Here is a 25,312-nt window from a genome sequence, read left to right as displayed (position 1 = left end):
AGCCAGTATTGCATGGATCAGCCCTGGCTCACCACAGGATGATCCCAACCATGATCCCAATGAGATCCTAATCTTGTTTTAGAAAAAAAAAAAAAAAAAAAAAAAAAAAAAACCATTTGCACTCAGAGAACAGCAAAGAATTAATTTTTAAAATACTAATTATACTTAAAGTGTTATCAATTCCATGGGAAAAGTGTGGGGTTAAAGGAGATTTACTTTATCGTCTCCTTCTTCAGATGGAAAATATCCTTAATATTGGGTATTAAGGAATATTCCCTTAAATATTTCTCAAATATTTCCTTATATCTTTCCTGACTATTCCCTTAAATCTTTCCTGAATATTCCCTTAAATATTTCCTGAGTATTTCCTTAAATTCATTTTAATGGATTTTCTCAGCTGGAAATGCATTTTCTCAGCTGCACTAACCCAGCAAAGCTCTGCTGGGGCAGGTTTAATCTCCTGGAATTAAAATCCACCAGGTTTTAGTGGTTTTTTTCTTTTCCCTGGGAAGCTCCAGGAATTCTGATTCCTGCTCTTCCTGCTAAAATCTCATTGCTGGAGCAGGGAAACGCAGACATTGAAAAATGGGAAGGAACTGCCTGGATTTTCCTCATTTCCACAGGATTTTTTGGGATTTCTCTTTTGCCTCGTGAGTTCTCAGGCAGAGGAGACAAAAAATTCCAGGGGCGAAATTCCAGCGAGGGGAGGTCGGGGAGCAGAAAACACCCAAACTCAGGAGTTGGGATTTTTTTTTTTCTCTTGCTATCAGAATTGCTCTGGTTTGGAGGCCGAACCTTTGGAATTGTCTCAAAGTAACTTTTTCTATCTCCAGCTGCATTTTTTCACCTCTCCCAGCTCCCTCTGGCAGGACCCTGCAGTCCGGATTCCAGCAGGGAAGGACATCTCCTCTCCACTGTAGCAAAATGTTCCCAATCCCTGCTCTTATCCACTTGGGAACAACAAAAAGTCCATTTATTGACCTCAAAGCTGGGAACGACTCCCCCAGTCTGAGGGCAGCTCCTGCCCAAATCCCACAGATTTCCCTGCCAGAGCCTGGGGATGCTGCAGGGCACAGAACTGAAATGGGAAATGCAGGAGAAGAGCTCAGAGTCCTGCAGGGCAGGGATGGGATGGGGAAGTTCCACTGGGACTTGGGATGGGAAAAGGAGATGGAACTGGAAGTGAGACCTGAGCTGGGAAATAAATCTAAACTGGAAATGAGATCTAATTTAAAAATGGGATCTAAACTGGAAATTAAATCTAAACTGGAAATGAGTTGTGAACTGGAAAATCAATCTAGACTGGAAGTGAGATCTGAACTAGGAAATCAATCTAAACTGGAAATTAAATCTAAACTAGAAATGGGGTCTGAACTGGAAAATAAATCTACATTGGAAGTGAGATCCAAACGGGGAAAAAATCTAAACTGAAAATTAAATCTCAGCTTGAAAATAAATCTAAATTGGAAATGCGATCTGAACTGGAAATGAGATCTGAACTAAAAATTAGATCTAAATGGAAAAAATCGAAACTGAAAAAAAAATCTAAACTAAACGTGAGACCTAAATTAAAAACTGGATGTAAACTGAAAATGAGCTCTAAACTAAAAATTACATCTGAACTGAGTTTCTTGGATGCTTCTTTGGGAACGTGTCACTGTCGCAGCTGAAGTTTTGTTCCTGCTGGGGCTTTCCAACCCCAAATCTCCTCCTTGTGCTCCAGATCCCAAAACTCCAAACCCCCCTGGGCTGGACGATTCTGGTTTTATCCCCGGGTTTGGTCCTGTTCCCTCTGGGATCCTTCGGAATAAAAGCTGCATGATCTGTGCCAAGAACAAGCTGCTTCCGAGGGTTTTTGTCCTGGATTTGGGGTTTTTATCCCGGGTTTGGGGTTTCTATCCCAGGTTTGGAGGTTCTATCCCGGGTTTGGAGGTTCTATCCCGGGTTTGGGGTTTCTATCCCAGGTTTGGGGTTTCTATCCCGGATTTGGGGGTTTTATCCCAGGTTTGGGGTTTCTATCCCAGGTTTGGAGGTTCTATCCCGGGTTTGGAGGTTCTATCCCGGGTTTGGGGTTTCTATCCCAGGTTTGGGGTTTCTATCCCGGATTTGGGGGTTTTATCCCAGGTTTGGGGTGTTTAACTCAGGTTTGGGGCTCTTTCCATCCCTGTTCCTGCTGTCAGTGACCCTGAGTGTCTCAGCAGCACCAAAAACTGGGACACAACTCCCTGCAACGAGGTTTGAGTGAGGAATTATCCCCAAATCCTCAGCCATCCCTATTTTTAGGTGCTCAGCACCCAATCCTGACCCATCCCTCCTCCAGCCAGGCAAAAAGCATCCCTGAGCACCCTTGATCCCATTTCCAGCTGATTATTCCCCAAAAACTGGAGTTTACCAGTGAAATTCTTTCCTTATCTGCCCCAAATCCCATAATTTCAGCCCCGTCCAGGGTTTTGGAAACATCATCCCTGTTATTTCTGCTCCTGGGATCCTGGTCAGGGGCAGGTTTGGGTTTTTTTAGGATCAGAAATACAGGGATTTGTCATGGGAATTCTCACTGGGGATGTTCCCCCTCACTCCCAGCTGTCCCCACATTCCCTCCCTTCCTCCTGCTGCTCTCCCCGAATGGAAAACAAGCTCCAATCCCTTCCTTATTCCTACCTGAAGGTTTTATTCTGGTAAATGATTAAAAAAAAAAAAAAAAAAAAAAAAAAAAAAAAAAAAAAAAAAAAAAAAAAAGAAGCAGGAATTAAATGGAAAAATTGAGCTAAATCCAGAGAGGAAAAGCCCCTCTCCAAGGGCGATGGTTTGGGGCAGGGACACCCTCGGCTCCCCAGCTGGATTTGGGATCTCCCGCTGGGTTATCCCTGCCAGGACAATCCCACGGAGCCTCCCCCTGCTCATTGATCCAGCTGCATCCCGAATTCTGCTGCCAGACAGCGAAGTGGAGGTGGGCTCCTGCCGAAACTCCTGCGCTGAGCCCGGCTGCAGCAGGGATGAGGCGGCGGCTCCGGATCCATCGCGGCTGTGTTTGGAGAAACCCCTTGGCTGCCTCAGCCTGCCCTCCTTCTCCTCCCACCCCAAAAGGGGTTTTATGGACCTAAATCCCACTTCCAGTCGGGTTTCCTTTTCTTTTCCAAAGCACAAAGCAGCAGGACAAATAAAAAAGGGGCTGAGCTGTTTGCTGAGCAAACCCTCGGAGAGTGCGAAGGCATCGATCACTGCCAGGGAATAAATATCCCCGTGATTAATGGGGACAGGGAAAATCCCACACCTGACTCCTGAGCCGGGAGGCTTCCAGCAGCCCTAAGGAAGCAGAATTCCAGTTTGTGCCTGAGTGGGAAGGGAAAACATCCTTTAAATCCATCATGATCCGTCAGGATTATTCAGGGGCCGGAGCTGCCGCTGCTCGGGGCCAAATAATTTCTTTAAAGGATTAAAAAATCCTCCCAAAACCAAAATATAAGCAAGAGGGAGGAGGGTGCCCGTGGATAATGGAGCTGCTGAGCAACATTTGCATGGCCTGAACCACATTCCTGGCAGAGATCCCGGGACTGGAGCCAAGGGAACCTTGGGCTGGGAGGTTACAGAGCGATGGGAACGGGTTTGAGGCACCAAGAGGGGAGAAAGGGCAAGGCCACCGCTGGGGATGGAGCAGGAGACACGGAAAGGTCTGGGGAAGGAGGATGGATCCTTTGGGATGGGGAATGTTCTCCCAGGAGAAGGGCAGGAAAGCTCTCAGGAACAAGGAATCCTTTTGGATGGGGGAATGTTCTCCCAGGAGAAGAGTGGGATGGATCCTTTGAGATGTGGGAATGTTCTCCCAGGAGAGAGGGAAGCTGAGCCATGAGAACAGCCCCGCCCTGGAAATCAGGGGCAGAAATCAATCAAAAAGGGTGGAAATTAAAGGAAAGGGCTGGAAATCAAGGAAAACGGGCAGGATTCAAGGAAAAGGGGATGGAAATCAAGGAAAAGAGGTGAAAACCAAGAAAGAAACCCAGGTCCCGGCTCTGCCTCCAGCCAAAATTCCCCCTGAGGAGCCAGGAACCTTTTCCACCCGGAGTCCAAACATTCCCTCCGTGCTGGGGATTTCACAAACCAAACATTCCGGTTAAAATTCCCCTTTTTCCCCCCCTTTGGATCCCCCCGGGGTGTCCCCTTTGCTTCAGGGACAGCCGAGTTCCTGGGATTATCCCGAGGGAGTTGGGCTCTCCCTCTGCCTCGGGAGCTGCCAGGGACACCAAGGACACCAGGGACACTCCCGGGATTATTTTTCCCACTGGATGCCGCTGGAGCCGCGGGAGGAAGGGTCCTCCCGCTTCTGTTCCCACCAAGGGCTTTTCCCAGCGCTGCTGATTCCAGGATTTCCAAGAGGCACCAGCCACGCAGGGAGTGCCCGAGAATCCTCCTCATCCAGAGGCCTTAGGGACAGCCAGGGAAAAAAAAAAAAAAAAAAAAAAAAGTGGGGAAAATTAGATCAAAGTTTTCCCAGGACAGGATCCCATTCCCAAGGCTGGATCCCATTCCCAGAATTTGGTTCCTTTTCCAGGACGGGATCTGTTCCCCAGAATCGGATCCCATTCCCAGAACGCGATCCCTTTTCCAGGCCAGGGGTCCCAGTGCAGGATCCCGTTCCCAGGCAGGGCAGGAACCGCCCGGGGACATTTGTAGGAATCTCAGGCTGCTCCAGCCCCGCCTGGGACCTTTCCACGGCTGGAGCAGCCCCGAATTCCCGGGGCCGGTCCCAGCCCTGGGCGTTGTCCTTGGATCCATCCAGGATCCGGGCTGGGTTTGTTCCCTCCCTCCCGCCCGTCCCTATTGCTGCTCCAACATTTCCCCTCTTTCAGCGCCAACGAGCACGAGCACAAACATAAACACCTCCCCTGTCCCCTCTCACCTGTCCCCTCACTGTCCCCTCACTGTCCCCTCACTGTCCCCTCTCACCTGTCCCCTCTCACCTGTCCCTTCACCTGTCCCCTCTCACCTGTCCCCTCCTCTGTCCCCTCCCCTGTCCCCTCACTGTCCCCTCACCTGTCCCCTCCCCTGTCCCCTCTCACCTGTCCCCTCACTGTCCCCTCACTGTCCCCTCACTGTCCCCTCTCACCTGTCCCCTCTCACCTGTCCCTTCACCTGTCCCCTCTCACCTGTCCCCTCCTCTGTCCCCTCCCCTGTCCCCTCACTGTCCCCTCACTTGTCCCCTCCCCTGTCCCCTCTCACCTGTCCCCTCTCACCTGTCCCCCCTCACCTGTCCCCTCACTGTCCCCTCTCACCTGTCCACCCTCACCTGTCCCCTCACCTGTCCCCTCCCCTTCCCCTCCCCTTCCCCTCACTGTCCCCCCTCACCTGTCCCCTCACTGTCCCCTCACCTGTCCCCTCTCACCTGTCCCCTCCCCTGTCCCCTCCCCTGTCCCCTCACCTGTCCCCTCACTGTCCCCTCACTGTCCCCTCACTGTCCCCTCACCTGTCCCCCCTCACCTGTGTCCCCTCCCCTGTCCCCTCTCCCCCTCACCTGTCCCCTCACCTGTGTCCCCTCCCCTGTCCCCTCTCCCCCTCACCTGTCCCCTCTCCTGTCCCCTCCCTGTTTGTCTTGGATGCCTGGAGGCAGGGAAAGTTTTCCGGCCGCTCCTTCCCCCTCCTCCGCTTGGTTCTGCTGCACTCACCGGCAAAAGGGAATAAAAATATTTGTGTTTGGCCAGGGGATTAATTCCTGTGCACGGCTCCGGGGAGCGGGGAAAGTGTTTTCCGCCGGCTTCAGGAGGTGTGGGATTGCTCTGGAGAGGGGCCAGGAATTCTCGGCTCAAATTAGGCACTTTAGCCCCGTCTGTGACCCCAAACCCTTGATTTCAGCCCCATCTCTGCCTGAATTCTGCTACTTCATCTGCCACAAATGCGCAGAGTTATTCAAGGGAGTGTGAGGAACTTTTCCAGTTCTTAATCTGCTTTTTGTTTGTTTGGGGTTTTTTTTGCTTTGGCCAAACAAAATAAAAGGGCTTTTTTAACAGTTTTCTGCCCTGATTCCCAATGCAGGATCCATCTGGCAACGCTGCTCCGTTTGTTTCTCTGGAGCTCGAGCAAATAAAAATATCCTGATGGAATTCCAGCCCTAAATATTGTCAACTTGGGGGGTTTTAATCCCAAAATTCAGCAGCTCCAACCCCCTCAGAGCATCCTCACCTTTGCCTCCCTCACCTCGTGCTTTGTTTCCTGCTCAGCCACCTCAATAAAGGCCTTTTTTTTTTTTTTTTGGCTGTTGCGCAAGAGGAAAACCAGGATTTCCTCCTGGTTTTTCTTCCCACCTGCTCCCAGGTTGGGAAAAAAAAAATCAATTTCTCATCGCCTGCAGGAAACTGAACCCTCAAAAAAAACTCCTGGGAGCTGCAAATCCAGAGACCCATCCAATGCATTCATCCACCCACCTTTATTTCACTTTTTATTTTTATTTTATTTGCTTTCAGCCGAGCCCCAAAGAGATTTGGAGCAGGTGACAAGAGGGAGGTGAAGACTGATGCTGCCGGGGAGAGGAGTGGAGAAATGCTGGATAAATAGTGGATAAATAGGGTATAATCCCTCCTTTCAGCAGCTCCAAAGGGGCTGAGGTGCCACGGACAGCCAAGGGAAAAACTCCTGCAAAAAAACCTTGGAGGGAGGGGGGAAATATTGAACTTTTCTTAAAGGGTTCGTTGGGAAATGGGGAAAACCAGGGCAAAGGAGATGAGGAAATGAGTGGGAATTGAGGAGATTTTGGTGTTCCAGAGAAATTCCAGAGCGGCAGGTTCTGGGTGAGGCTCCTCCTGGGTGAGCCTGGGCCTGAGGCAGCTCCTGCAGAGGAATCTCCGAGAATTCCCGGATTCCTGCCCCAGGAATTCCCAGATCCCAGCTCCAGGATCCCATTCAAAGGACAGGATCCCTTTTCCAGGACTGGAGCCCTTTCCCTTAAATGGATCCCATTCCTAGGGCAGGATCCCATTCCCGGGATTTTGTCCCTTTTCCAGGACTGGAGCCCTTTTCTAGGATTTTGTCCCTTTCCCAAGATTTTGTCTCATTCCCACGGAGCACCCGGACAGACCAAAAAAAGCCCAGATTTGATCCAAACCACTCCAAAAATCCCAAAGGAGTTGAGGAATTCTGCAGCACCTGGGGCAGCCTCAGGAATACCCCACGGTGCAGAAAGGGCTGCTCAGGGCACCAGAAATCCCTGGGACAAGCCAGGAATTTTCCATTTGGAGCTGAAATGTTCATTCCACATTAATTAATCAATGGATTATTAGAGGAGAATTAAAAATAATTACTGGGTAATTAATAATATCAATATTTTGGTGAAGATCCCCATTTTTTTTCCCCTCTCTAGATCCCATCTTGGGGTCTTCTTTGCCTCTGATCCTGATGCTGCTCAGTCCAAATTCCAGAGAATTCGACTTCCAGGGAATTATTCCCCGCTCAGCACCAGCACTGGGCAGAAACTGCTCAAATAAATGAATTTTTTCTCATTTTTATTCCAGAAGAAGGGAAAATCCAAAGCAGCTCCAGCACTTCCAGGGTTTTTTTCCTTCAAATCCTGCAGGAAATTTAAGAACCTCAGCAAAGAGCAGCCCCCTCCCCGCATGGTTATTCCAGGGGAGGAAAACCTCCAATATTTTGGGAATTTGGGAAATTTTGCTGCCGCAGGAGCAGCAGTTCGAGGTTTGGTTGGGAATTCCCGGCCAGGACAGATCCGAAACTCTCCAGCGGCTCCTAGAGGAGCGAGAGCCCCAGGATGAGCTGCCGGGCTGGAAAACTCCTCCCAAAATGGGTTTTCCTCCTCCTAGGACGGATTCTTCTCGGATCAGGAGAATTTTCATTTTCCCAGGATGGGTCTTCCTCCTCCCAGGATGGATTGTTTTGTTTCCCAGAAGGATTTTCTTCCTCTCAAAATAGAGTTTTCCCCTACCAGGAGAATTTTCCTCTTCCCAGGCTGTATTTCTTCTTTCCAGAATGGATTTTCCTTTTCCCATGAGAATTTTTCCTCCTCCCAGGATGGATTTTCATTTGCTCAGAATAGATTTTTCCTCCTCCCAGGAGAATTTTTCTCTACCCAGGATGGATTTTCTTCATCCCAGGATGGATTTGCCTCCTCCCAGAACTTTCCCCCTCCCAGGAAGGATTTTGCCCCTGAAGGGCTCAGGTCACTAGAAGGCACCATTCCCTCAGGGCTGAGCCAGCTCCTCCCTCACTCCCAAGGAAAAACAACTACCAACTCAAAAAAAAAAAAAAACACAAAAAAACACAAAAAAAACACAAAACACCAAAACAAACCAAAAAAAACCCACCCAAAAACCCCAAAACCAAATGAACCAGACCAAACACAACCCTCCAGATATTTTTATTCCCTCTAGCTCCAGTGACACAACTGGAGCAGCATTTCCCACATTAGGAAACAGGGAAGAAAACACTTTTTTTTCTTATTTTTTAAAAATTTTGTTTTATTTTTGCCAAGGCAAAAAAAAAAAAAATCCGAAAATTAAGAAGGGATTGAGAACTGGAAAAGTTCCTCATCCTCCCTTGGAGAACTCTGTGCGTTTGTGGTGGACAAAGCAGCAGAACTGGGTCAGAGATGGGGCTAAAATCAAGGATTTGGGGTCAGAGACCAGGTTAAATCAAGGATTTCAGCTCAGAATTGCAGCACAACTTCCAAAGACAAACTCGGGAAGGATTTTTGGGATGGGGAAGGGGATTTGGGAAGGGATTTTCTCTGCAGATCCAGCAATTGAGAAATTAGGAATATTCCTGCTGCAGGTGAGACCTCTGGAATTACGAGAAGTGGCCTGGTTTTGTTGGATATCCAGCAGTGATCCAAGTGGATTTTCTTCCCCTCAGAAGGAATTTTCCTTTTCCCAGAGGGATTTCCATCCTCCGAGAATGAGTTTTTATTTTCCCATAAAGAATTTTCCTCCCAGGATGGATTTTCTTTTTCTCATAAAGGATTTTTCTCCTCTCAGGATGAATTTTTCTTTTCCCATAAAGGATTTTCTTTTTCCCATAAGGGATTTCCCTCCTCCCAGAAGGGATTTTCCTTTTCCCAGGATTTGCCCACTCCTGAGGGAAGGAGGAATTCCCAACAGATCCTGACTGATTTTTGTTCCCATCCCTCAGGGGGTTCCCAGGATGCCCAAACCACTTCCAAACATCCTCTATCCAGGATTTTTTTTTTGTTTTCCCTACTCCCAGGTTACTCCAAAGAGGAGCTGAGCTTCTCCCAAGGCAGAAATACCCAAGGAGCATCCAGAGGAGGAGGAGGATGAAGTGGGAATTCCAGAGGTTGCACCAAAAGCTGGGAACACTTACATCATGCCACATTTTCTCCTCTTCAGCATTAAATTCCCCAGATTCCATCTTCAGGGGAGTTTTCTGGGCAGTTCTGGCCCTGGGAGTGGCTCTCCAGTTTGTCAAGGAAAAGTTTCTCCGAGAGCTCCAATCCCATCAAATCCAGGAGAATCCAGCAGGATTTTCCTGCTTTAAGGCACAGGGAGCCTTTGGCACAGGGATTCATTCACAAAGACACACACACAAAAAGGCAGCAAAAGCTCATTTCACACTGGGATCGTTCCCACAAGGCACCCCAGGAGGGAATCCTGGATTTTCCTGCTCCAAAAACTCCGGGAAAAGGGTGAGATCCGCTCAGTGTCACCCCAGAAAACCAGCCCTGGGTGATGGGACAGCTCCAGGGCCACATTCCAGCCCCAGAGATCCCAAGGGACATCCTGGAATGCCCAGCAGGGAGGTGACAATGGGGACATCCCAGGGAGAGGGGATGTGGATCCTGGAACTGGATCCCAAGGAGCAGCTCCTTGGCCGCTGCTCTTCCAAGCGAGCAGATAAACCATGGATTTGGGGAAGGAAGGATGGAATTTATCCCTGGATTCAAATGGGAAATGGACCCTGGAACTGGAGTTTTCACAGCCAAGATCTCAAAAACTCCTTCCTGATCTCCCAAAGGAGAAGCTGAAGGAGGGATTTTAGTTTGGGAACAGGAATTCCCATGGGGACATGGACCCTGGAACTGGAATTTGCACATCCAGGCTCTCAAAAATCCCTCCTGACGTCCCAAAGGAGCAGGTGAAGGATGGAATTTGCTTTGGAAAAGCCATTCCCAGCTGGAGCAGGGCACACAGGGAGGCTCCCACCCTTCCCCTTCAGCATCTCAGGTGGGAAAACCAAACCTGGGAGATGAGGAGCTTCTCCAGGTTGGGTTTTCCCCCTCCAGGTTGGGATTTTCACTCTTCAGATGGGATTTTTGTCCCTCCTGGACAGGGATGAGCAGCAGCTTCTTGCCAAGCCCGGGCTAAGAAGTGCCTTTGGATCTGTCCTGGGATGTCCCCAGAAAATCTCGGGCTTTTCCCAAGGATTTGAGGCTGCTTTGGGGCTGCCAGGGACTCTGTAAACAGCAGCTCCAGGATCTCCCTTTGCTGGGAGCAGAGCAGCTCCTGGGATCCCAGGAGAGGTCCTGGAATGGGATCAGGGCTTCAGGAAGGAAAAAGTGGGAATAAACTCCAGGAGGGTGAAGGCTGGTCAGCTTCACACCCCAGGAAAATGTACCTTTAGCAAGTTTAAACTGCAAAATAATCTTGGTTAAAAATTCACGTCTTCAAGAGCGGAAAAAAAACGGAATGGAGTTTTCCCCCCTCTCCTCCACAAATGGATTTTGGGATAATTTTCCCAAAGTGTTGCCCCCATTCCTTGTCCCCTCAAGTACCTTGACACCCAGAGGAGAAGCCAGGCAACCTCCTGGGGAATTAAAGCCAATCTGGCCATAAAATCAATGATTTGGGGTCGCCCTTACACAGGAGGGAACACCTGAGCCCTTTTTAAACAGCTTTGCAGCCAGCTGTAAAAAGCATTTAAAAACTCACCCAACTGCCTACATAGAAAAATAAAGGATAAACATTATCCAGCTATTTTATATTTATATAAAAATTAACTTCTGTGCCAGGACATTTTTTGTTTCTTTGCTGTAAAAAAAAAAAAATAATTAAAAAACAAACCCACACCCAAAAAATCCAGCTTAGGTTGGACAACCTAAACCTTCAACAAGGAGTAAACTTCAGCTTCCATCTTATTTCCCACAAAAAGAGCAGTTTGCAATTCCACTGCTGCAAAAATAAAGTTATTAAATATATATATATATTAATATAAAAGTCTGTATAAACTCTTTTTTTCGTTGTTGTTTAGGGAAGGGAAGGGAGCACTGAGTGACCGGGAATCCCATGGGGACACTCAATGACTGGGAATCCCCGGGGACACTGAGTGACCAGGAATCCCTGGGGAGCACCACGGGAATCCTTGGGGACACTCAGTGACCAGAAATCCCTGGGGACATTCAATGACCAGGAGTCCCTGAGGACACGCAGTGACTGGGAACCCCCAGGCAGGGAGATGTGGAGCTGTGAATCCACCAGAACTCCAGCTGTGAGCAGGCACAGGGACGTCCCCACCACTTTCCTCACGATGAGGGCTTCTTCTCCAGCGTGTGCTTGGTGAGGAGATACTTGAAGAACTCATACACGGACCAGGCGATGGCTGTGGAGGGCATCTGATAAATGACCCGCGCTTGGACACCTTTGAAGAAGCCAGGGACCCCTCCCAGCTGGTAGACGGTGCTGAAGGCGTTGGCCATGCCCGACAGGTGCCCCCTGATGTTGAGGGAGCTCAGGGCCGTGTTCTCCTGCGTGTTGAGCAGAGTCTTGCACACGTCCAGGGGCGTGGTGGCCGCGGCAGCCACGGCCCCGGCCACAGCGCCGGCCACGATGTGGGAGGCAGGGTTGTAGTGGCGCTGGGGGTTGAGGTGCTCCTGCAGCAGCTCGTAGGTGATGAAGTGGATGGCCTGGAAGGGCACGTTCATGGTCAGCTGCGTGGTGTAGCTGCGGTAGAAGGCCCCAAAGCCCTCAGTCCTGTGCACCGTCTGCACGCAGCCCAGCACCGACGTATACGGGGAGTTGAACATCTGCAGCCGCTGCTTCACCACTGCCAGGGGACAGCCAGGGGACAGGGAGGGGACACGGCTCAGTGTGGGCTCTGGTGTAGTGGCACAGCCCCAGGCCGGGTGTAGGGACAAGGACACGGCTCGGTGTGGGGTCAGACGAGCTGGCACAGCCCCCAGTGACCCCACAGCCCAGCCCCGACCTCTCTTTCCCCACCCAAACTGATCTCCCTGATCTCCAGTGCCCCCAGCAGAGGGGACAGCTGTGGGGACAGGGACGCTGCTCAGTGTGGGGTCTGGCATAGGGGCACAGCCCCCAGAGTGACTCCAGGGCCAGGACAGGTGTGGGGTCTGGTGTGGTGGCACAGCCCCCAGAGTGACCCCAAAGCTCCAGACAGGTGTGGGGACAGGGCCAGTGCCCATGCCCAGAGTGACCCCACAGCCCAGCCCTCACCTCCCCTTCCCCACCCAAACCCATCCTCCTGAGCTACACAGTGCTCCCAGAACAGGAGACAGCTGTGGGGACAGGGACACTGCTCAGTGTGGGGTCTGGTGTGGTGTCACAGCCCCCAGTGACCCCAGGGCCAACCTCAACCTCCCCTTCCCCATCCAAACCCATCCCTCAAGCTTCCCAGTGCCCCCAGAACTGGGGACAAGGACAGTGCTCAGTGAAGGGTCTGGCACGGTGGCACGGCCCCCAGAGTGACCCCAGAGCTCAGGACAGGTGTGGGGAAACCAGAACCCCAAGGAGCAGTGGAGTGGTGACAGTAAAGGGGACACCTCCTCTGGGAAGTCACAGTGCACCACAGAGATGCAGGGATAAATCCCTCTGGCTGCTCTCCCTCTCTTCCCAAGGGACAGAGCAATGAGGCTCCTGGGTTTGGTGGTCTCTGAGCTGGGGACAGCCCTGGACTTCTTCCTGTTCTTCCCAAGGGAGAAGAGGCAGGAGATCCTTATCCCTGGATTCATCTTGGCAGGGCCACTGAAGGCCCTGGCTGTTGGCAGGAGCAGCAGCTCCTGGAACCCCAGGAATTACCTTCAGCAGGATTCATCACGGCGTCATGGAGCAGCGTGGCCACACTCCCAGCGATGCCTGCAAGGCAAGAGCAGCCCTGAGAAAACTAAACCCGGCTCAGCAGGCTGGGCTTGGGCTGGTGCTGCCACCCAGGAGGAGCCCATCCATGGGAATCCACCCAGGAGGAGCCCATCCGTGGGAATCCACCCAGGAGGAGCCCATCCAGGGAGGGCTTCATCCATGGGGAATCAATCTATCAACAGGGATTCCATCCATGGGAACCCATCCATGGGGATTCCATCCGTGGGGATTACATCCATCGAGACTCCACCATGGGAATCCATAATCCAACCCAGGGGAGGTCTTCATCATGGGGAATCAATCTATCCATGGGGGAATTCATCCAGGGGGGACCTCATCCATGCTGGGACTCCATCTCTGGTGGAACCCATCCATGCTGAGGGACCACACAGCTCCCACACCAAAGATCCCCAGGGCAGGAAACCCACCTTGAGAGAACCCCAGATCCACTCCCAGCCCCCTCACTTTGCTCTTCCCACCAGCAATTCCCGAGCTCCATTCCTGCCCAGACACCGTTGGCGCCACGGCCAGCCTGAGCAATGTTTACCGTGCCCTCGGCACGGCCATAATTAGGCATTTTCATCCTTTTACTCAGCCTGGTTTGCAGCCCTCGGTGCCCAGGATGTGCCAAACCCGGCCAGCCCTGACCCATCCCGTGCTCAGCTGCTGGGATCAGCCTCTCCAGCCACTCCTTCCCCTTTGATGTTGGTTCCCACCTCCAATTCCCTCTTGCCCAAGTGACTTCTTGGTCATTTCTCACAAAGCCACGGCTCCTGTTTTCCTGCTGGCACCACAGGCCTGTAGATACTTGAAAGGCAAGCACAGGAATGTGTTCCCAGCAAAGAGCAGCGAGGAGACGGGATTTTATTCCCTTCACTGAGTTCAGTGAGCCCACGGCAGATTCTTGCCAGCACATCCCAGAAAAATCATGGCAATATCCAGCACAGACCCTTTGGTAAAGGCCTGGCTGCTCAATCCCAGGGTTTCAAAGTGAAATATTCCTGCTAAAAATGAAAGCACACAATGGATGAAGTGCACTCCATGCTCCCAGGGACACCTGAATTCAAACCTCCAGAGGTTGAAGTGATGCTTTTGACATAAGATCACACCTTTAGATGATACATTCCGAAGTGGGACTTGATCCTGAAGATCTTTCCCAACTCTAAGGATTCCATGGAACTGCTGCACCTCAACACCTTTTGCCCACTAAATCGGTGATTTGTGCTGGAATAATTTGAGATTAAATAAGAATTTAGACTGGGAGGGGCACCAGGCTAAGTGAGAAGCAAGGCCAATAACCACAAAGGAGGGTGTTTTTTTTAGGGGAAAAAAAACCCCAAAATACCATTGGCCAAGTGGCTGTTTCCTCCCTGCTGGAAAACGTCACTGAGAGACTTTTTCATTTTCTCATAGCAGGCAAAGTACAAGGCATGGGCAGGGCCAGCCCCCAGCATGGTGACATTAATCCCACGTAAAGGCCTCCAGAACCCCTCAGTCAGCACCATCTTCTTGAGAGCTTCGTACACGCTCCTGTACTGGGCTTTGGGGTCTGGCTGCAGGCTCTGCATCCGTGTCTGCAACAAAGCACACGAGGGAGAGGCCGTGGTTAAACCCACCTGATGCAACAAATCCCAGAGTCCACCACAATCCAGAGATCATTGAGGGCTCAGCTCAGCCCCTGGATGTCCCTGATTTATCCTGTTTTTTTTTTATTTATCCTGCAGGGTGGAGTCCATGCTCCCACTGCGACACCCAGGCTGCTCCTGGAGGGAAACGTCACCTCTGCTTTACTTCATCCATGGAAAGTCCAAGGAATGAGGCTGCTCCTGGAGGGAAATGTCACCTCTGCTCTGCTCTATCCATGGCAAGTCCAAGGATGAGGCTGCTGCAGGAGGGAAATGTGACCTCTGCTTTACTTTATCCATGGAAAGTCCAAGGAATGAGGCTGCTCCTGAAGTGAAATGTGACCTCTGCTTTACTTTATCCATGGAAAGCCCACGGAATGAGGCTGCTCCAAAGGTCGGGTGAAGATGTCTAGGGAAGGCTGTGATTAATTTTCTCCTGCTTTCAACACTCTGACTCTGCCCCAGCTTGTCTCTCCTGCAGTTGCACAGCAGCTTGTGACAGTTCCTAGAAGGGCCAGCTGGGAAAATCTGGGACAGGCAGGAATTCCTCCAAAAGGGAATTTCCCGTTTATGCCTGGGAGCAGCAGGTGACATTTATGTGCAGGACCAATGTGGTTTTGGGAAGCAAAACCAAGGATTTCCATCCTTATGGGTGATCCAGTTTTTTCCACTTTCACTCCAATGTGATGGAACAGAACCTCCTGTCCCTGTAAGGGCCACACATATCCCAGGAAAATCAATCTACAGAGACCCTGCTGCTCCAGCTTGGTCAGAAACACGGCAGCTTTTCATGGAAAAGGGAAGTAAGGTGGGTATGAGAGTGGATAAATAGGATTTTTTTCTTTTTCTGGTGGAGCTGAACTGCTCTGAAAGAGTTCAAAACTCACCCCACAGCCCAGAGGAGGCCACACAGGCTGCAGTTTGCATCAGCCACCCATCACTTGTGGGTAGAACAGGACTAACAGCCCCAGGAGCAGATAAAACCAAGCCTAACTGCCCATAAAACCAGGCCTAGTAGCCCAAGGAATAACCAAAACCTGGGTAAAACAGGACTAACAACCCAAGAAGGAGATAAAACCAGGATTAATTGCCCATAAAAACAGGACTAACTGCCAAAGGAATAACCAAAAGCAGGATTTAACAGGACTAGCAGCCCTAGGAGCAGATAAAACCAGGACTAACTGCCCAAGGAATAACCAAAACCCAGGTTCAAGAAGACTAGCAGCCCAAGGAGCAGATGAAACCAGGATTCAGCAACCCAAGGAGTGGCCAAAAGCAGGATTCAAGAGGATAAATTGACCAAAGAATAACACAACTCAAGAAAAATAATCCAAGGAATACCAAAAAACAGGACTGAACAGAACTGAAAGCACAAGGAATAACCAAAAGCTGGATTTAAGAGGACAAACAGCCCAAAGAATATTAAGGATTTAGGAGGACAAGGAATAACCAAACCGAGGATCTCCAGAGGCAGAGCTGGGAGCAGCTCCGTGTGAGGGAGCTGAACTTTATCAGGGCTTGAGGAGATGATTTCCCCAAGCTGGGCAGTGCCCCCAGCTCCTCTCACCTATCTGAGGCCACCAAGCAGCTCCTGGAGCCTCACCCCTGATAAGCAGCCAAGAAATTCTTCTCCACCTCTTGCAATTAATCCCCATTGCATAAGGCAGCGGTGCAGGGCCAGCCACAAGAACTCTGGTTGTCCTGGTTGCAGCTTGGGCAGAAAAAAAAAATAAAATAAAAAAAATAAACCACCACCACAAGTGCCAGGGTCAGGTTGAGGCAGTTCCCTGCTTCTTGGGAAGAGCTCTGGATGAATTTTGGGAAGAGCTCCAGCCCTCCTGCATTGCTACAGTGTCGTTTTCTGGTTGGTTTTTTGGGGTTTCTTTTTGTTTTTTTAGCCAGGATTGTTTTCCCAGCAGGAGTCAGGTTTCTGTTTTGCACATCCTGGCAGAGGGTCACTGGTTTGACACCCTACAAACACCCTCAGACCTGGCTTGCCTTTTGTTTGGGGTTTCTTTATTTATTTTCTCGGAGCACAACCTGCTTCTTTTCCCAGGTTCACGTGACAGAGGTTCACAAAGGGAAGACAAAATACTTTTAGCAGGAATTCAGCAGCATTTCTGCAGGGATCCAGCAGATCCTGCCAGCTGGGCAAGGCACGAGCCAGGCTCAAGCTCTGAACTCCAATTTTGGGGGATTCAGCTGGAACAGCCCCTAAATGAGCAGCACACCCGTGGGAGGGGAGCAAAGGGTCAGTCCAACAGGTTATCCAGGAATTCCCAACATCCCAAAACTCCCCCTGAGCTGGAACATGAGGAACTGCCCGTCCTGGAACAGCTGGAAACGGGAGGGATGCAGAATCTCCCACCCAAACCCCAAATACTCCCCAGCCCTGCCTCTCTCAAACGTCCTGCTGTGCTTCCAGGACCTTTGTGACCAGCAGGAAAGCTCCAAAGGCAGGCCAGGTTTGCATGGAAAAGGATTTTTTTTGCCCTTAGAGCCACTGGCACCCTCTGCAAGATGGGAGGTGCCAGCCCTGCACGCCTCCAGTTTCTCTCCCCAGCAATTAATTAATCCCCAGGCAAGCAAAACTCTTCCTGACATCCCCAAGGGAATCCCATCCTTTGTTTTCAGAGCCTTTGGCAGAAAAATCCCCGAATGGATGAGGGAAGGAGGAGGAGGTGGCTGCAGGGGAACCCTCCAGAAACTCCTTTTTCTGCTGCCACAGCGAGTCCTTGACACTCTGATCCCTCCAGATAACTTGGGGAGGGATCAGGGCTCCCAGCACAGCTGTTTGCAGCAGCCACAAACAAAAACAAGGCTGAGAACTGTGAGAAACACCCTCAGCACCAGCCAAAACCCAGCTCAGAGTGTCTAAACAAGCAGTGCTGAGGGGGAGAGGCAGAGGGCAAGTGCAGGTCAGGCTGCAGCTCGACGGAGTTTCGCCTAATGGTAAAAATAAAAAGTTATTATTTATTATTCAGCACTGGAAAATAACGGTGAGGAAAAGAGTGTAGATTTAAACTGGACACTGGGAAGGAATCCTTCCCTGTGAGGGAGGAAAGAGGGATGGAATTCCCAGAGGAGCTGTGGCTGCCCCTGGATCCCTGGAAGTGCCCGAGCAGCCTGGGCCAGGGAAGGTATCCCGGGAGATTTTAAGGTCCCTTCCCACCCAAACCATTCTGGGATTCCCGTGGCCCAGCCAAGCTCAGGGGTTGTGCAAGTGTCTGCAGCAAACAATTTCCCAAATTACGACATTTTCAGTTTCTCTTTAGGAGGAAATGACTCGCTGGAACCCAGACATTTCCCCAGAGCAGGAGCTGCCCAGGTGCTCTTTCTGCACCTCCAGAAAAAGCCCATCTCCTCCAGCCTGGAACTCTGCTCCAGCAAATCCCACGGAGGAAGAACTTTGCTCTTTTCTCTGTAGGACCGCGGCCCCTCTCCCATGAGAAAGGGGAAAAGCTGTTCTTAGGAGCTGAGCTGTGACTGAATTACACCCACCACAACAAAACAAAGCTTTGTAGAGATATAAACAATCCCTTTTCTGGGGCAGCTGTCACCTTTGCGCACAGCAGACAGGTGGAAGAGCACAGGGCAGGAGCAGATGCAGCCTGGAGCTCGGGATTTCGCTGTGCCCTCCCAGCACTTCCCGGCAGTCTGAGCAGGATTATCCCGGCTGGGGCACGGCCCCGGCCCGGCAGCCGCCAGGGAAGTCGCACAACTCAGGGAATTTTCTCCTCCAAAGCGCCTCCCCCTCCGGGAAGCCGGGCACCACTTTCGTTTCTCGCCCTGCTTTCCCTTCCCGCGGAGGAAATGCCCCGGGGACCAACTCCAGAATTCCGGAGGGACAACACCCAGCGAGCTGCTCCCTCGGGCCGTGCCCGGGCACAGAGCACCTCCTTTGTCCCCGCGGATGCTGAAACGGTGGGCGCCAGCCGCACACCCAGCGGGGACATCCCGAATCTACAGCCCGGGACAGACCCGGAGGGAAAACAAAGAGAAAAAAATAATAAATCCGGGAACGTTTTCTTTGAGTGCTGATCACACTGGCAGGACCTGCAAAAGCCAAAGCATTTCCTCTCCGCTGCTCTTTCTACTCTTTCAGGGAGCCCGGCGTGAAAAGCAGAAGGGATTGCAACATCTCGTGATTCATCCCACACCAGCTTTGAGGGAGTTTGGCTTTTCCCAGCTTTCCCTCTTCTGTTCAAGGCCCCACAGCAGCAAACCGGCAGGGCAGAGGGAGGAAACATCCTCCAGGATGATTCCCAGCACTCTGGAGACGCTGGGAAGCCTTTCCTGAGTGTGCTGGAGCCAGGGCTGTGCCGCTCAGCCCGTGCCGGGGTGCACACACCGGCCCAGCCCAGCCGCTTTCCCTCCTGAGCCGGCATTCCATGGCTCCAGGAGGGGAAAGCTGCTCGGGGAGCTCCTGCTCCAGTCCCAGCCCAGGAGGGCAGCGCCAGCACATCACCTCTGCGGCGTGCAGAGCTGCCCAGGGCGGCAGGACGGCGCCTTGGGGGTGACACCTCGGGGACCTGCCCTGTCCCGGGAAGTTTGTGCACCCCAACATTCCACGGGCACCTTCCCACAACATTCCGTGGGCGCTTTGCCCGTCTGCATCCCGAGATTCCATACGCGCTCCCACCTTTCTCGCACACCAACATCCCCTCCACGCACCCCAATTTCTTGCAGATTTTCCGCCCTTCACCCCAACGAGCCCTTGAACCCCCAGCACTTTTCACCCCAACAACTGCTCGCACACTTCCCCCTTTGCACCCCAACAGTTCCTTGCACACCCTTTACACCTCTCCTCTTTTTGCACCCCCAAAACCTCTCGCACATCCCTTCTGTTCTCTCCTCTCCTTGCACCCCCAGCACTTCTCACACTGCAACAGCCCCTCGCACATCTTTTACACTCCCCTCTCCCTGCACCCCAATAACCCCCTCGCATACTCCCCTTTTACACCCCCAGAACCTCTTGCACATCCCTTCTGTCCCTTCCCCTCCTTGCACCCCCAGCACTTCCCGCACTCCAATCACCCTCTCACACTCCTCCCTTGCATCCCCAAAAAACCTTGCACCCCCAGCACTTCTCGCATCCCCAGCACCCCCCGCACACTCCTCTCTCCTTGCAGCCCAACAATCCCTTGCCCCCCAAGGGCCCCCCGCCCACTGCCCTGTCCTTGTCCCGCCGCGCACCGCTGTCCCCACGCACCTTGACCGAGTCCACCGGGTACATGACCGTGTGCTCCATGATCCCCGCCACGGCCCCGGCCACCATGTGCGTGCTGAGCGTGGCGCCGCTGGGCAGGCTCTCGTACTCCTCGCCCTCCCTCAGCCCGGGCCCGCCGGGGGCGGTGGCGGCAGGGGGAGGTCCAGGGCCCGGCGGGGCGGCGGCGCTGCCCCCCATGGCACAGCTCAGCTCCATGCGCTGCTACCGGGGGACACGGGCCGGGCCGGGGACACCGCAGCGACAGCACCGCCGGCCTGGGCGGGCACTGGGACCGCGCGCCCCACCGGCCTGCTTTAAAGCCGCGCTGGCCACGCCCGTCCCGAGCGCACCAATCAGCGCCGCGCGCATCCGTGACATCACAGGGCGGGAAAATGATTGGCAGGAATATTAATCAATGGAATATGACAAACTTCCCGGCGCGGGGCTGTGATTGGCTACAGTGATGGGTGGGCGGGGCGCTGCCCTGAGGGGCGGGCGGTGCTTGTGGCGCTGTCGCTGAGGGGGACGCAGTTGTGGAACTCAGAACTGTCACCTGAAGCCGCAAGCGCCGTGTCACACCGGGCCGGCGGCAGCGCTTTGTGTCTGTCGGAGGGTAGACAGGTGTGAGTAAACCCGTGGTTTGTGCCACGGGAAAGTTGCGGGGAAGGAAGGGGAGATTGAGCAGCTCCTGTTGTCGGAGGGGTTTTTACTCGCACCGTGATGGTGGCGCGGCTGGGACTCCCGGGGTGTCGCCTCTGGGTGTCCTGTGCAAGCTCGCAGCCCTCGTGAGAACGGGTGCGCCCCTCAAAGCTCGCAGCCATCCCTTGTGCCGGGACGGGCTCCCTCACAAAACGACGGGGACCTTCATAAAAGGAAAAGGACTCTCGTAAAAGGCCAGGGACCCTCATAAAAGGAAAGGAACCTCGTGCGAGGAGCTCAATCACCCGCTGGTGAAGCAGGGGAAGGTGCAATCAGACCTGCAGTTGGAGACTCCGTGGGCAAAGGGGCTGTTTTCCCTGCAGGGTCCCCAAAACAGCCCTGAGTTGTCCCCAAAGCAGCCCCAAATTGTCCCCCAGAGCACGGAGGGGCTGCGCTCCTGTGCTGCTGGTCGGGGGGAGCTGCCCGGAGCGGGGTTATCTGGGCTGTCCCGGGCTATCTCCGGAGTCCCGTGTCCCCTCTCGTGGTGCCACAGGCACTCCCCTGCCTGGGCTGGGCAAAACCTCCTGAAGGGTTTAGGAAAACTTCCTGCCCTTCTTTTGTTTTGAGAAGAAAGGATCCGCAGCATCCCCGTCCCTCCCTGCAGATCCCACTCCTTGTGTGGGGAGGAACGAGCTCCCCTCGTGTCTCTGCTCCCCAAAAATCCTTCTCTTCCCTCATATTTGACATGATTTCCTTGTTCCACCACAAAACTGACCGAAACTGGGTGAATTTGGTGCTCTCCAGAAGGAGGCAAAGTCTTTGTGGCCCAGGGAGCAGCCTCGACTTTATTTCAATGCTCTCCAAAGGATTATTTGGAATTCGACCTTGCAGGGAAGGAGGTGTTGCGTGAACTTGAATCAAGGTTAACCATTCCCATGATACTGCAGGGCAATTTATTGCTGCATGGGCCTTGGGAAGGAGGAAAACCATCCTCAGAGCCTGGAAAAAGCAGGAAAATAAAGTGTTGGGTTTGGAAATGAGATGAGAAAATCCAGGTGTGATCATATCCTGGGTGCCTGGAGAGGTGCTGAGGGCAGCACGAGTTGTTCTCCTTCCTCCTTCCCATATTTGTGCTAGGAATTCTCTGTTCCCCGTGGGAACGTGGAGCTGCTGGGGAAAATAACAGTAAATGGCATTGTCACGCATGGGGCTCACTCCTGATTGATTTTTGGGGACCTGGCAGCATTCCCTGCACTAGGAAAAACACTTCTCCAGGGTGTGAGAGAGCTGGAGGTGACACCCAGCTGCTCTCCCAGGGTGTCCCAACCCTGAGACCAGGAAACTCAACCCGTGGAACACTGAGAGTTTAATTTAACAAAATTTAACCCAGGAATTGCTTAAATCTCCCCTTCTTGCCCTCTGGGAGAAGCCACAGGATTATCACACCTTTATTTCCTTGGAAGGAGACCAAACCTGTGCTGCTGGCTGGGTTTGTCACGGTGTTTTCCACATTAAATGACGTTTTAGAGCTGCAGAGCCGCATCCACACCCGTGATTCCAGCAGAGAATGATGATCCCCAGCCACAAACCCGCACAGGAACTTCCCTTTCTGTGATCCAAGGAAATCAAACTGGCAGGGACACATTTCCCCAGATTGCTCCACAGCGTTTATCGAGGTTTTCCTCTCCCTGAGCAAGAACTTTAATCTCCTTCCCGTGCCTTTGGCAGGGCAGGGAGGGGCAATTAGTGTCACCTTAATGAGCCCTTTCTCCCGCAGTCTGAGCCTGATAAAGGCCTGGATCAGGCTCGAGTTCTGCTCCCAGGTTATATTTTAACCTCGGAGCGATGCAGTGAGGAATTCTGCTCCAAAGCGCAGGTGCCAAAGCAGAGGCTCGGCCTGAGGGGATCCCTGGGGATGGGAGGGAATTATCCGTGATTTCTGCCAGGGAAATCAGCAGGGACGTTGTGGCCAGCAGCAGGAAAAGGAGCGGCCTGTGTCTCTGGGATGGATCCCTGCCATCCCTGCCTGGCACAGAGGAGCCATCCCTGGACAAAGGGAGCTCAACGTCCCTGAAAAGCTTCCTTTGAGACCAGCCTTGGGCTCTTCCCACCCTCTGCTCCCTGCATCCCATCCTCGAGCTCCCCGGGCTTGGGGGTGTCCCTGGGGTGCCCAATGAGCCCCAAATTCCATCAGAGCAGGGAAACAGGGAAGGGCAAAGCTAAAAACACATTTGGGCTGTGAGAGCCTCAGCCGGGGAGTGTCCAGGGCCGAGTTGGATGGGCTTGGAGTGACCTGGGACAGTGGGAGGTGTCCCTGCCCATGGCAGAGGGTGACACTGGATGATTTTAAGATCCCTCCCAACCCAAACCACTCCAGAATTCCCTGGAGAGGAGCTGGGGACAAGGGATGGAGGGACAGGACACAGGGAATGGCTTCCTACTGCCAGAGGGCAGGGATGGGTGGGATATTGGGAAGGAATTCCTGGCTGGGAGGGTGAGGAGGGGCTGGGCTGGAATTCCCAGAGGAGCTGTGGCTGCCTCTGGATCCCTGCAAGAGTCCCTGAAGCAGCCTGGGGCAGTGGGAGGTGTCCCTGCCCATGGCACTGGGTGGGAGTTAAGGTCCTTTCCCACCCAAACCATTCCAGGATTTTGTTTTCCCATCGCTCTGTGGATGCTGCAGGAACAGCCTTGGACACTGGGAATGTGCTGGGCAGGAGAGCCTGGAGGGACAGGACACACGGAATGGCTTCAGACTGATAGAGGGTGGGGATAGGTGGGATATTGGGAAGGAATTCCTGCCTGGGGAGGGTGGAGAGGGGCTGGGCTGGAATTCCCAGAGGAGCTGTGGCTGCCCCTGGATCCCTGGCAGTGCCCAAGGCCGGGCTGGAGCAGCCTGGGACAGTGGGAGGTGTCCCTGCCAAGGCAAGGGGCACACTGGATGAGCTTTAATCTCCTTCCAACCCAAACCATTCCATGAATCCACAGCTTCACGATTTCCACCCCACCAAGTCGCGGCAGAATCCCCAAAGTTCAGCCACATTCCCTCTGTGCCAGCAGTCAAATAAATCCAGGATTGAGCCACAGCCCCAAGGCTGCTCCGGCACTTCCCTCCTGGAGCAGCTGTGGAACAGCAGGAAGGGAATTCCCAGCGCCAGGAATTTCAGGGGAAAGGAGAAACCAGCAGGCACCGAAAGGCTCCAGGTGGGCTGGGGCAGCACCGCCCCTGCAGCACCTCCAGCTGATAAGGAGAACCTGGAGCTCCTTATCGAAGCCCTCCCCAGGCGGGAGGTGGCAGAGGCAGCAGCTGCACCCCGGCTGATAGGGCAGCAGCACCTCGCTGGGAGGTGGGCACCCAAACTGGCCTTTATCTCCAACATCCAGGGCTTGTATTTTATTTTTTTTTTCACTTTGCAAATCTCCAACTTCTCTTAACAGCTGAGCTCCACCTGGCTCAGGGGTTTTATCCTTCCCACCACCAGCACGGGGCTGCCCTGGCAGCTGCCAAAGCCACAGAGCAACAAATTCTAAGTTATTTTATTTTAATTGACACGTTCCGCGTCAGATAATTGTATTTTTCCTCCCTGGCATGGAATTCCTAGAGGAGCTGTGGCTGCTCCATCCTTGGATGTGTCCAAGGCCACCTTGCAGGACCCTGGGACAGTGGGACCCTGCCCATGGATGATTTTAAGGAAAAAGCCCAGGTTTATGGCATTTTATAAAGGCTTTAGAAGAGGGATGGATCAGAGCAAATATAAATGGCTGATTTGGTTTTAATCTTATTTGCAGCAGATCCAGCTGGAATTTTATGTCCTCACAGCTCAGCTCTTTTTTTTTTTTTTTTTTTTTTTTTTTTTTTTTTTTTTTTTTTTTTTTTCCAAGTTTGGGTGCCAGATCCACATAGGAAAGACAAATTCCACGTGGAAATCAATTCCCCATCCCACAGGACGTGGATCAGCCCATTCCCAGCACACTGCAGCCCCATCCTTCCTTCGAAACACCCAAAGTGCCCCAAAATACAAATTTAACTTCAAGTCTGGACCTCTTTCCCAGCCTCAGGAGATCCCTGGAAAAGGATCCAACCCGGATTCTCCTGCACCCTGGGAATGAAGAGCCACAGGGAAATTCATCTGCTTAGAAACCTGACGTGTCCCAGTTTTGGGCGTGTTTTTTTTTTTTTTTTTTTTTAATCTTTACATTTGCAAACTCCAGGAACATAAACAATTCTGTTTTGTCTTCGGGATGACCTGACCCACTTTGGGAGCAGCAGCTCCTGGTTTGAAGCCTTCATGAGGTGCTGGTGTTGGGATTGGTGCTGGAAAATCATAGAAAACAGGAATTCCTGTTCTGCTGCAAGCTCAGGGCAGGGATTAATGATTTTTGGGGTTTTTTTTCCTCAAAAAATGGTGGAGCCCATCAGAATGAACCCATTTCACCTTGTAGGCAGAGCAGGATCATTCCCAGCTCCAACCACACGCCCTGAACTTTCTCCCCACAGCGTGAGGTGATGCTACCAGCAAAGGAAATTCCAGAGAATTGAGCCCCGAAGAGTCTCCCGGGGGACAATCCAGCCCCAAACCATCCCCAGATGGGACAAGGCAGCGCTGCAGCTCCACCAGAGCCAGGCGGGGAGCTGCAGCCCCTCTGAGTTAAGGTGTGGAGGTCGGAATTTGGCTGCTGAGTTCCTTTCAGCGCTCACATAACCTGACCCAATTCCCCCTCCCCGGGCGGGCGCGGGGAGAGGCAGTGCCCGCCGCGGGTAATTAAAGCTGCTTGGGGATTATTTCCTGCACCAA

The 25,312-nt window shown here is 52.4% G+C and overlaps 1 protein-coding gene and 6 long non-coding RNA genes across 10 annotated transcripts; 4 read left to right on the top strand and 3 right to left on the bottom strand.

Annotated features, from left to right (window-relative positions):
- Window positions 1-122: 122 nt before the first annotated feature.
- LOC136372434 (uncharacterized) lies at window positions 123-2,005 on the bottom strand. The gene is made up of 2 exons (XR_010745483.1): window positions 1,412-2,005; window positions 123-1,320 (listed from the first exon to the last, which is right to left on the bottom strand). It is a non-coding gene; the product is annotated as an uncharacterized lncRNA (long non-coding RNA).
- Window positions 2,006-2,727: 722 nt separating this feature from the next.
- Window positions 2,728-3,931, top strand: LOC136372439 (uncharacterized). Its single transcript, XR_010745488.1, has 2 exons — window positions 2,728-3,785; window positions 3,832-3,931. It is a non-coding gene; the product is annotated as an uncharacterized lncRNA (long non-coding RNA).
- A 4,406-nt stretch (window positions 3,932-8,337) lies between these two features.
- Window positions 8,338-20,175, bottom strand: SLC25A37 (solute carrier family 25 member 37). Of its 4 annotated transcripts, XM_066337018.1 has the most exons (4): window positions 19,884-20,174; window positions 14,392-14,620; window positions 12,987-13,043; window positions 8,338-11,994 (listed from the first exon to the last, which is right to left on the bottom strand). In XM_066337018.1, the coding sequence occupies exons 1-4, from the start codon at window positions 20,094-20,096 to the stop codon at window positions 11,474-11,476; spliced, it is 1,020 nt and encodes a 339-aa protein (XP_066193115.1). In that variant the 5' UTR covers window positions 20,097-20,174; the 3' UTR covers window positions 8,338-11,473. The 4 variants fall into 4 exon arrangements, with proteins under 4 accessions (XP_066193115.1, XP_066193116.1, XP_066193119.1 ...); XM_066337019.1 differs by lacking the exon at window positions 14,392-14,620 and having other exon boundaries at window positions 12,987-13,062; window positions 19,884-20,175; XM_066337022.1 differs by lacking the exon at window positions 14,392-14,620 and having other exon boundaries at window positions 19,884-20,175.
- Window positions 11,977-12,980, top strand: LOC136372435 (uncharacterized). The gene is made up of 3 exons (XR_010745484.1): window positions 11,977-12,237; window positions 12,293-12,348; window positions 12,467-12,980. It is a non-coding gene; the product is annotated as an uncharacterized lncRNA (long non-coding RNA).
- On the top strand, window positions 14,627-16,419 carry LOC136372436 (uncharacterized). Its single transcript, XR_010745485.1, has 2 exons — window positions 14,627-14,927; window positions 14,991-16,419. It is a non-coding gene; the product is annotated as an uncharacterized lncRNA (long non-coding RNA).
- Window positions 20,176-21,449: 1,274 nt separating the features above from the next.
- Window positions 21,450-23,730, bottom strand: LOC136372437 (uncharacterized). The gene is made up of 2 exons (XR_010745486.1): window positions 21,966-23,730; window positions 21,450-21,686 (listed from the first exon to the last, which is right to left on the bottom strand). It is a non-coding gene; the product is annotated as an uncharacterized lncRNA (long non-coding RNA).
- Window positions 23,731-23,822: 92 nt separating this feature from the next.
- On the top strand, window positions 23,823-24,671 carry LOC136372438 (uncharacterized). The gene is made up of 2 exons (XR_010745487.1): window positions 23,823-23,863; window positions 24,411-24,671. It is a non-coding gene; the product is annotated as an uncharacterized lncRNA (long non-coding RNA).
- The last annotated feature ends 641 nt before the right edge of the window (window positions 24,672-25,312 follow it).

Source organism: Sylvia atricapilla, chromosome 28 (assembly GCF_009819655.1).
Source record: "Sylvia atricapilla isolate bSylAtr1 chromosome 28, bSylAtr1.pri, whole genome shotgun sequence".
NCBI lineage: Eukaryota > Metazoa > Chordata > Aves > Passeriformes > Sylviidae > Sylvia > Sylvia atricapilla.
This window is presented reverse-complemented; position numbering and strand designations above follow the sequence as displayed.

Bases quoted from the DNA above. Each gene is read 5' to 3' on its own strand.
- SLC25A37 (XM_066337018.1), bottom strand. From the start codon at position 20,096: ATGGAGCTGAGCTGTGCCATGGGGGGCAGCGCCGCCGCCCCGCCGGGC. The intron at 13,044-14,391 runs GTATTTTGGGGT...CTTGCCTTGCAG, and splicing joins AAACAGCCACTTGGCCAATG to GCATCGCTGGGAGTGTGGCC. The intron at 11,995-12,986 runs GTAATTCCTGGG...GTCCCCTGGCAG, and splicing joins CGTGATGAATCCTGCTGAAG to TGGTGAAGCAGCGGCTGCAG.